The sequence below is a fragment of the Salminus brasiliensis genome, chromosome 6 (genome assembly GCF_030463535.1).
Source record: "Salminus brasiliensis chromosome 6, fSalBra1.hap2, whole genome shotgun sequence".
Taxonomy (NCBI): Eukaryota; Metazoa; Chordata; class Actinopteri; order Characiformes; family Bryconidae; genus Salminus; species Salminus brasiliensis.
Window position 1 is genome coordinate 44,859,730 of NC_132883.1, and position 9,331 is coordinate 44,869,060.

The following is a 9,331-nucleotide window of genomic DNA, read 5'->3' on the forward strand; positions in this document are numbered from 1 at the left end:
GTAATTTGTCTAGAACATCACAGTTTGGTTCTTGTCAGAGTGTCTCAGATTATTATGCTTGTCCATTTTCCCTGCTTCTAATGTTATGGCTGATTGGTGTGGAACTAGACAGTACAAAAGCAAATAAAAGGTAAAGCTTACGCCCTCTAGTGTCTGGCTGCAGTACAATGTTAAATCCCATATTAGTGATGATGTGGCAATGTACTATGACACTTTGCCAAGCACATATTATATTATTTTATTAGTTTAAAACAGGAAAAGCAGACCGTAAGAACACAACCATAAGTTAATGTAGCTACCTGATCTTAGTGAAGATTAGCTGTTTAAAAAATAGACACATGAAAAACAAAAAATGAATTGCATTTTTTCTACTTGTTTAAGAATGAAATTACCACCACTACACTAATGCTAATTTCTGCTAGCCAGTCTGTCAGAATTTAAGTGTTTGTTAGCATCGGGCTAACAAAAGACAAATGCTCACTTTTCCAAGCTTGGTTTAGACCCAAGTTGATGTTCTGTGCTCAGATAAGCACACCTTTCATTTCAGGCATGTTTCTCTCTCTACACCGTGTTTCCCGTCTCTCTGCCCAGCTAACCTGTTTCCTTGCCCTGCTCGTCATTCGTGCCGACCCTTCCCTGCTCCTCAGCTCTTAGGGTTCGAGCACATGGACCAGGCATTTTATAAATGCGAGCATGCGTTCATCAAGTCAAGTCAAGTGGGTTTTATTGTCATTTCAGCTCTGTACATGTGCACAGTGGAATGAAATTGTGTTTGTTCTAGAAAAAAGGTGCAACAAAACAAGAACAAAACAATACAGTACAGGACAGACTGCAGACGTAGGTAACAGCATTAAACTACAAAGACAATACGATAAATACAATAAATATGACTCATTACTGAGTAGAGATTTTCTTTAACTGGTAGGTAGTGAGAATAAGGTGCATAGGGGTTTTTACATGCTGTGACATTATTTGCAGACAGCTTATAATGCACATGAAACATGGAACACAGCAGGTACTGAGGTAGTACGTATAGAATATATAAATAGGAAGCAGACAGCAGTCATGCCTGCTCCAGTTCTGTCATGTCTACCTCTTTTTTCTGTTGTCATGTGCTCTGTTTACGTCTTGTCAGTTCTAGCCCCACTTTATTAGTGTCTCCACCTGTAACTACGCCCCCTTGTTAGTCCCAGGTGTTCCTTATGACTCCCTTGTAAGTCTCTGCAGAAGTACCCCTTTGTTTCGGTCGTCCCTTGTGTGCGTGTGTGCGATGGTTTGTAGACTTGGCCTTTTTGTGTGATTCTTGTGTTGTTTATTTGGTCAGCTTTATTAAAAGAGATCCTGTGTGTACGTCCGCTTCTGTCTTCAACCTCTACAAACTGTGACAACAGGTTAAAATGTGTGTGTGTGTGTGTGTGGGGGGGGGGGTGTTTAAAAGTCAGCAGTAAAAAAAGTCCATGTGAGGGATGAGTGAGTTTCTTCACAATTCTCATGGCCTTACGGGTGCAGCGTGTGGTGTGAACGTCTGTGACAGAGGGGAGAGAGACCCCTACGATCTGTGATGGCGATGATGCAGCTGCTCAGGATGCTCTCCACAGTCCCTCTGTAGAACATGATGAGGATTGGAGGAGGAAGATAAGTTTCCTCAGTCTCTGCAGGAAGTAGAGGCGCTGCTGGGCTTTCTCTGTGATGTGAACGCTGAGGAGCTGCTCAGGATGCTCTCTATGCTCCCTCTATAGAAGAGGGTGAGGATGGGTGGAGGGAGACAGGCCTTTCTCCGGAAGCTGAAAAAGGCCCGTCTCCCTCCACCCATCCTCACCCTCTTTTATATGCATCACTGCCTGGTTTGGGGCCTGCACAGCCTCTGACCACAAGACCTTCCAACGTATTGTGAGGACAGCTGAGAGAATCATCAGAGTCTCTCTCCCCTCCGTCATTGACGTTTACACTGCCCGCTGCATCCGCAAAGCAACCAGCATTGTGGATGACTCCACCCACCCTTCACACAGACTGTTCTCCCTCCTGCCATCAGGAAGAAGGTACCGCAGCATCCGGTCCAACACGACCAGACTCTGCAACAGCTTCTTCCCCCAAGCCATCAGACTTCTCAACTCCAGTGACTGAACTGATGTTTTTTTCCTGTTCCATGCACACACTCTCTCTCTCTCTCTCTCTCTCTCTCTATTTCTCTCTCTCACCAACCATTTACCCCAGACAATATGGGAAGCATTCTGCACTAATAACTATACTCTATAACTATAACCTCACTGGACTCATTATTTATTGCACATTGCATAATTTGCACACTAACCCTAATTGATTTATTATTCTTTGTCTGTATTGTCTTGTGTTGTCTGTCTGCACTTGTACTGTGTTGCACTTGTGTTCTGTATGCACCGTCTCTATGTTGCACCATGGTCCTGGAGGAACGTTGTTTCGTTTCACTGTGTACACTACAGAGGCATTGATGTTCAGGGGGGCGTGGTCACCTCACACTCTTCTGAAGTCAACAACCATCTCTTCAGTTTTGTCCACATTCAGTGACAAGTTGTTGGTCTTGTTGTTGTTGGTGATGAGGCCCAGTACGTATCATCTGCGAATTTCACAATGTGATTTGTGTTGTACCTCGCAGCACAGTCATGAGTCAGCAGAGTGAACGGCAGTGGGCTTAGCACACAGCCCTGGGGGGCACCAGTTCTCTGTATGGTGGTACTGGAGCTGTTGTTGCCTATCCTGACTGATTATGGTCTATCAGTCAGGAAATCCAGGACAAAGTTACAGAGGGAAGTGTTCAGGCTCAGCACGCTTAGTTTTCACGCTTTAGTTTAGTTGTTTATGAACAGCATTCTGACATAGGTGTGTTTATTGTCCAGGTGGATGAGAGCCAGGTGGAGCGTGGTGGTGATGGCATTGTCTGTCGGTTGGGGTGATGCACAAACTGTAATGGGTCTAGTGAAGGAGGGAGCTGGCTTTTAATGTGCCTTATGACAAGCCTCTGGAGGCACTATATGATGATAGGAGTGAGGGCAACGGGACAGCAGTCGTTGTTCTTCATCTGAATTACTAATGGTGTCAACAGGCTTCGTTTGGCTCGAGGTGACCAACTCAGAGTGGCACAGTCTTAAACATAAAGGTGCTACAAAAGCCTACTAAAAAAACTTGGGGTTTCATAAAAAAATGTAAAAGAGATGTGAAGATATTTTTCTAGCAATTCTAAGCTTTTTCACACATCTCTATCACAAATCTTTCTTTATGGAAGTTATTGTTTTGCATCACTCAAATATCTTTTTGTATAACCTTCACTTTGAAGAATCGACTATGTTCTCTGATTGATTTGTTGTCATAACACACAAAAAAAACCTCCAAAGTGATTTTGTCATTTTTGAGTGAGTTGCACTGTAGTGGAGTCATGCTGACGCTCCACTGACTGGAACATGGAGAATGGCGTCTCTGTCATTCTCACTCCTGGAACGCTGCTGTTACTGCACTATAGGCATGGTGATTAACAGCTGTGGACCAAATTGACAGCTTAGCTTAACAGACACGCAGCCAAGCACCTCCCAGAGGGAAGGTCAGAGGGTGGAGGATAACTTTGACTGTTGTTTTGCAGTAAACTCTAGCATGCACAGGAGAATGATGATAACCTTTTTTATGGATGACATATTGTCCCAGCAATAACTGTGATAAACGATATTGTCATTTTAAGAATTTTATGCCACTGAAACAATGATGATAATATAGTAGCATAATGATATAATTACACCCTTACTTTTTCATTCTTGATTATTAAGAATAGTCAGACACTGAAAATGAAATAGATAAATAAAATAAAACTACTGTTTTTAAACAAAGTCGAAAATACCAGCTTATTCACGTAAATGGGCTCTCCTTAGGTTAACACAGTGGGCAAGACTGAGGTCAGCTAAATTATAGAGGTCATGTCCATATGTTGTACAATAAGTCAATAAACTTATATAAATATCATGACAGGCTATACAGCAGAATAATGATCCTAAGCACACCTTAAATCCACATCCACATCCACAATCAACAATCAGAGGGAGCTAGCTGAAGGTTTAGCCATGACCCTCACAGTCCCATCCATGATTCCAAAAATGATGCAGATGGTTCACTCAGCTGCTATACTAACATATTCAGGTGGCCACAGGTCCTGTATCTGACTGTAGGAGCCAAAGTAAACAAACACACAAACTGATCTGTTTACAGTCGGACTCTCAGTTACAGTATTTTCCTTTAATGAGGAAGAAAGTTCCAACAGCCACTCCCAGCAGTCCTGCAGCCAGACCCACTCCACAGAATACAGACCCTCCAACACCGGCACCAGACAGAGCTACCTGTACATCTGTACAACACACACACTTTAGTCAAAGGGAAATATATGATGATATATGGTCTCAATTTATAGATTTTAAATATATGACATATATCAGAATATATGGAGTTGACTTATATCTGCCCTATTTGTCACTTTTTTAACTTTTCCATTTTCAAATATAGGACTTATTTTAATGATATCTATTAAAAATACACTGCTCAAAAAATAAAGGGATAACTTAAACAACACAATATAACTCCAAGTAAATCAAACTTCTGTGAAATCAAACTGTCCACTTAGGAGGCAACACTCATTGACAATCAATTTTACATGCTGTTGTGCAAATGGAATAGACAACAGGTGGAAATTATTGGCAATTAGCAAGACACACTAAATAAAGGAGTGGTTCTGCAGGTGGGGACCACAGACAACTTCTCAGTACCTATGCTTTCTGGCTGATGTTTTGATCACTTTTGAATGTTGGTGGTGCTTTCATACTCGTGGTAGCATGAGACGGACTCTACAACCCACACAAGTGGCTCAGGTAGTGCAGCTCATCCAGGATGGCACATCAATGCGAGCTGTGGCAAGAAGGTTTGCTGTGTCTATCAGCGTAGTGTCCAGAGGCTGGAGGCACTACCAGGAGACAGGCCAGTACACCAGGAGACATCGAGGAGGCCGTAGGAGGGCAACAACCCAGCAGCAGGACCGCTACCTCCGTCTTTGTGCAAGGAGGAACAGGAGGAGCACTGCCAGAGCCCTGCAAATGTGCATGTGTCTGCACAAACGGTTAGAAACTCCATGAGGATGGTATAAGGGCCCAACGTCCACAGATGGGGGTTGTGCTCACAGCCCAACACTGTGCAGGACGCTTGGCATTTGCCAGAGAACACCAGGATTGGCAAATTGGCCACTGGCGCCCTGTGCTCGTCACAGATGAAAGCAGGTTCACACTGAGCACATGTGACAGACGTAACAGAGTCTGGAGACGCCGTGGAGAGCGATTTGCTGCCTGCAACATCCTTCAACATGACCTGTTTGGAAGTGGGTCAGTAATGGTGGCATTTCTTTGGAGGGCCGCACAGCCCTCCATGTGCTCGCCAGAGGTAGCCTGACTGCCATTAGGTACCGAGATGAGATCCTCAGACCCCTTGTGAGACCATATGCTGGTGCGTTTGGCCCTGGGTTCCTCCTAATGCAGGACAATGCTAGACCTCATGTGGCTGGAGTGTGTCAGCAGTTCAAGGCATGAAGGCATTGGAGCTATGGACTGGCCCGCCCGTTCCCCAGACCTGAATCCGATTGAGCACATCTGGGACATCATGTCTCGCTCCATCCACCAACGTCATGTTGCACCACAGACTGTCCAGGAGTTGGCGGATGCTTTAGTCCAGGTCTGGGAGGAGATCCCTCAGGTGACCATCCGCCACCTCATCAGGAGCATGCCCAGGCATTGTAGGGAGGTCAATTTTATTTCCATTGATGATTTTTGTGTAATTTTGTTGTCAGCACATTTAACTTTGTACATTTACATTTACATTTATGGCATTTAGCTGACGCTCTTATCCAGAGCGACTTACAAGGTAACTCATATTACAGAGGCCAGTGTAGTGTTAGGAGTCTTGCCCAAGGACTCTTATTGGTGTAGCACAGCATAGTCACCCAGACTGGGAATCGAACCCCAGTCTCCCACGTGGTGTGGTAGTTCACTGGCAGGTAGTGGTGTTATCTGTTGCGCCACATCAACCAACTTTGTACAGAACAAAGTGTTCAATGAGAATATTTCATTCATTCAGATCTATGATGTGTTATTTGAGTGTTCCCTTTATTTTTTGAGCAGTGTATGTACTGTAGTTGATAAGCTCCACGGACAAAAAAATGAGCACCTTGCTTATTGGCTAAAAGGAGTGTCTGCACTTGGGCGTAGTATATATATATATATATATATATATATATATATATATATATATATATATATATATATATATATATATATATATATATTATATGCACTTATATATAAGACTTCTATATGGGTATAAGTGTTGCTCTGTAATCCGGTGAATAAACTGGTCTAAATCTCACCCCATGTTTTGGTCAGAGGTCTCTCCAGGGCCGAGTGCTCCACAGTGCAGGTGTAGATGTCTCCCTCCTCGGGAGTGAAGCTCAGAGCAGAGGCAAGTTTGTAGGCTCCATCAGTGTTAATGTAATATGTGCTAAATCTGGCTTCATCCGTCATGTTTACATTGTTCCTGGTCCAGGACACTCCGACACCTGGAGGGTAGAACCCAGTGATGTAGCAGACCAGGCTGTTTCTAGAGCCTAGCTGTACATCATCCTTGGGGTAGATTGAGCTTTGAGGAGCATCTGTAGAAATCATAATCCTATTATAGTTCAATGGAAATCATGTATCAGACTAAATATTGTGTGAAGTCTAGATATCACACAAACTCTAGGGCTTTTATTTCGTACAGGCCTAAGCAGAGTTTAGCAGTGTAGTGCCGACGTGTTGACAATTTGGTAAGAGAAGCTTAATCTCACGAATTTGCACCAATTTGTTGCTTCTGGTTCCGGTTCTGGTTCTACAGTGTGGTTGGGAGGGCCACATTTGAAGCTGATAGAAACACATGAACCTAACACATCAACTGAATTCTGGCTGACACTTTTTTTTAGTGGTCCTTAAACCCAGTAAACACAATGAAGAATTTGAGTAAATGAGTAAATAGGAAGTCTATTGTTAATTTATAGATCTGCTTGGCTTTATTTGACGTGTCATAAACACTTTATTTGAAAGATACCTCCTTAAAGACTTTATAAAACATGAATAAGCAGTGAATAACTCATTTATAAAGGTGTTTTTGTAAATACATACATTTATGAATTGAACATTGATGTATTTTATCATATTTTATCTTATTTTTTTGGCTGCTATTTTTTGTCTCTACCCATTCAAAAACCATGCCAGATGAGATTTATCCAGCTGAGAATGGTGACAGTCCAGTCCAGTGTTTGTTAGCAATGTTAGCCAAGCATCTCTTTCCTAAAGTAAAGGCGCACCTTTGAGACACCAAACATGTCTTGGCTGATCGGCTGTGTCTGGAGTCAGTGATCAGTTTGTATTTGAGGTATAATCACAAAAGTGTGGTCCTTGGACTTTCTAACTGATATTAGAAAGTAAAAATAATCAACATTAGCATACAAAAGCTAACAATTACGAGGAGGGTCCTGACTGGTCCAGCGGAGGGAATAAGGCGCTGTCACTATGACCCGAGGATCGCTGGTTCGAATCCCGTGCATGCTGCTAGCCATCAGCAGTCAAGACCGTGAGAGAGCACAATTAGCATTGCTCTGTCCAGGGTGGGTAGATGGCGCTCTCTCCCCACATCACTCCAGTGCAGTGCTGGTCATCACTAGCATCTGCTGGCCGATGAGTCTGAGGTATACGGCACTTACCTCCAGGCGCGTTGTTTGTTTGCCTGGTGATTACTGCAACTCCCTTTGTGCACCATCAGGCCCCTGCAACTTATCCAGAATGCAGCTGCATTCTCTCTTCACTGTAGCTTCCTGTAGCTGCTGCCTACATCAAATTCAGACCCCTGACTCTGGTCTACAAAGCCAAGACTGGACCAGCCCTGCTATACTTCATGGCAGTGGTCAAAAGCCGATCTGCACCAAGAGCCCTTCCAGCTTCAAGTACGGCTCGGCTCGACCTACCATCCTTTAAGATCCACTGAAGACGAGCGTCCAGACTTTTTACTGTCCTGCACCGAAGTGGTGGAACAAACTTCCCCTGGGGGTCCGAACAGCAGAGTCCAACACTCACTGTCCTCAAACCCAGACTGAACACGTGTCGGAGGGGGGGGTCTTCACCTTCATTAGTGTCAGGAGCATTACATGGCCAAAAAAACTTTTTTAACTGAAATTGTTGGAAATTCTTCAATAAACCTATGTTTGTATTACAGATGCTAGTGGAGTAATGCTTAATTGTAATAAATGCTTTTCTTAATATGTGCCTTAGAAAGAGTATGTGCTGCTGTGCTGCTCCTGTCTTACCCTGTGGTTCTGCAGGGTACTTCAGTCTTTTTGCACAAAACTCCAAGTTGTTTTTGCAGATTTCCACGTCACCTAGAGCCAGTTGATAGAATCCTATTGGATATAAAAAAGGATCTGCAAAATCCGGCAGGGTCATCACTCCTTCCCCCTTACTGAAGTCAGCGTGGTATTTCTCTTCTCCATCAAGTCCGTACATGTACTCTCGAAAGGAGCTTGAGCAGAGGGTTACTGTGATGTCCTTGTGAACAACTGGGGACATAAGGGCATTTGTTTGTGTAAGTAATATAAGCCCCACTGAGGCACAGCGACCTCACCAATATAAATACAGTAAAAGTCGCTGTCCAGTTAAACAAAAACATGTAACTCCAAAATGGTGAGTTTAAAGGAAAAAGCACAAATGGTCTGAACTTTCAACAGAAGACAAGATGTAAAATAAGCTGATTCCAAGTGATTTAGAGCATTTCTATTGGTCCATTCATTCAGAAGTATTGACACAGCGTGCAGAAGCAGTTACAGGGTTCGAACCATAGAGAAAACTAAAAATGGACAAAAAAATGAGGGACATTGTTTTATTGGAGAGCAGTGCAATATATATAATAACAATAAAAGTTATTTTCAGAATAATTTTTACTTTTATTGTCTTTGCCACAAACCGGTAAAAAATATATAGATAAATAAGTTGTTTTAGCAGATATGACAATGAAAGAACATGATTTGACAGAATATTTGTATGTATTCTTTACTGTTTTCTGAAAAAAACTGCATTTTGCCATATATTTTACAACAGTATGATACCAATAAATATGCAGTAACTTCCCTTTTTTGGTCAGAACCCTGCTGCTACTTCTGTACACTGTGTCACTACATTGACTTCCATTCAAAGTTAAACACATTTCAGTGCCTTCTGTAAACTCAGCATTTTGGAGATACATCTGTTTCATT

The 9,331-nt window shown here is 42.8% G+C and overlaps 1 protein-coding gene across 1 annotated transcript; it reads right to left on the minus strand.

The window, feature by feature from the left end:
- Window positions 1–4,133: 4,133 nt before the first annotated feature.
- LOC140557783 (H-2 class II histocompatibility antigen, A-K alpha chain-like) lies at window positions 4,134–8,752 on the minus strand. Its single transcript, XM_072682558.1, has 3 exons — window positions 8,390–8,752; window positions 6,422–6,703; window positions 4,134–4,363 (listed from the first exon to the last, which is right to left on the minus strand). The coding sequence occupies exons 1-3, from the start codon at window positions 8,646–8,648 to the stop codon at window positions 4,236–4,238; spliced, it is 669 nt and encodes a 222-aa protein (XP_072538659.1). The 5' UTR covers window positions 8,649–8,752; the 3' UTR covers window positions 4,134–4,235.
- Window positions 8,753–9,331: the final 579 nt, after the last annotated feature.

What these genes read in the sequence shown, in the direction of transcription:
- LOC140557783 (XM_072682558.1), bottom strand. Translation starts at nt 8,648, where the DNA reads ATGTCCCCAGTTGTTCACAAGGACATCACAGTAACCCTCTGCTCAAGC. An exon ending in GTACCCTGCAGAACCACAGG is followed by an intron (nt 6,704 to 8,389) that starts GTAAGACAGGAG and finishes TGATTTCTACAG; the next exon opens with ATGCTCCTCAAAGCTCAATC. An exon ending in ACCTCTGACCAAAACATGGG is followed by an intron (nt 4,364 to 6,421) that starts GTGAGATTTAGA and finishes TGTGTTGTACAG; the next exon opens with ATGTACAGGTAGCTCTGTCT.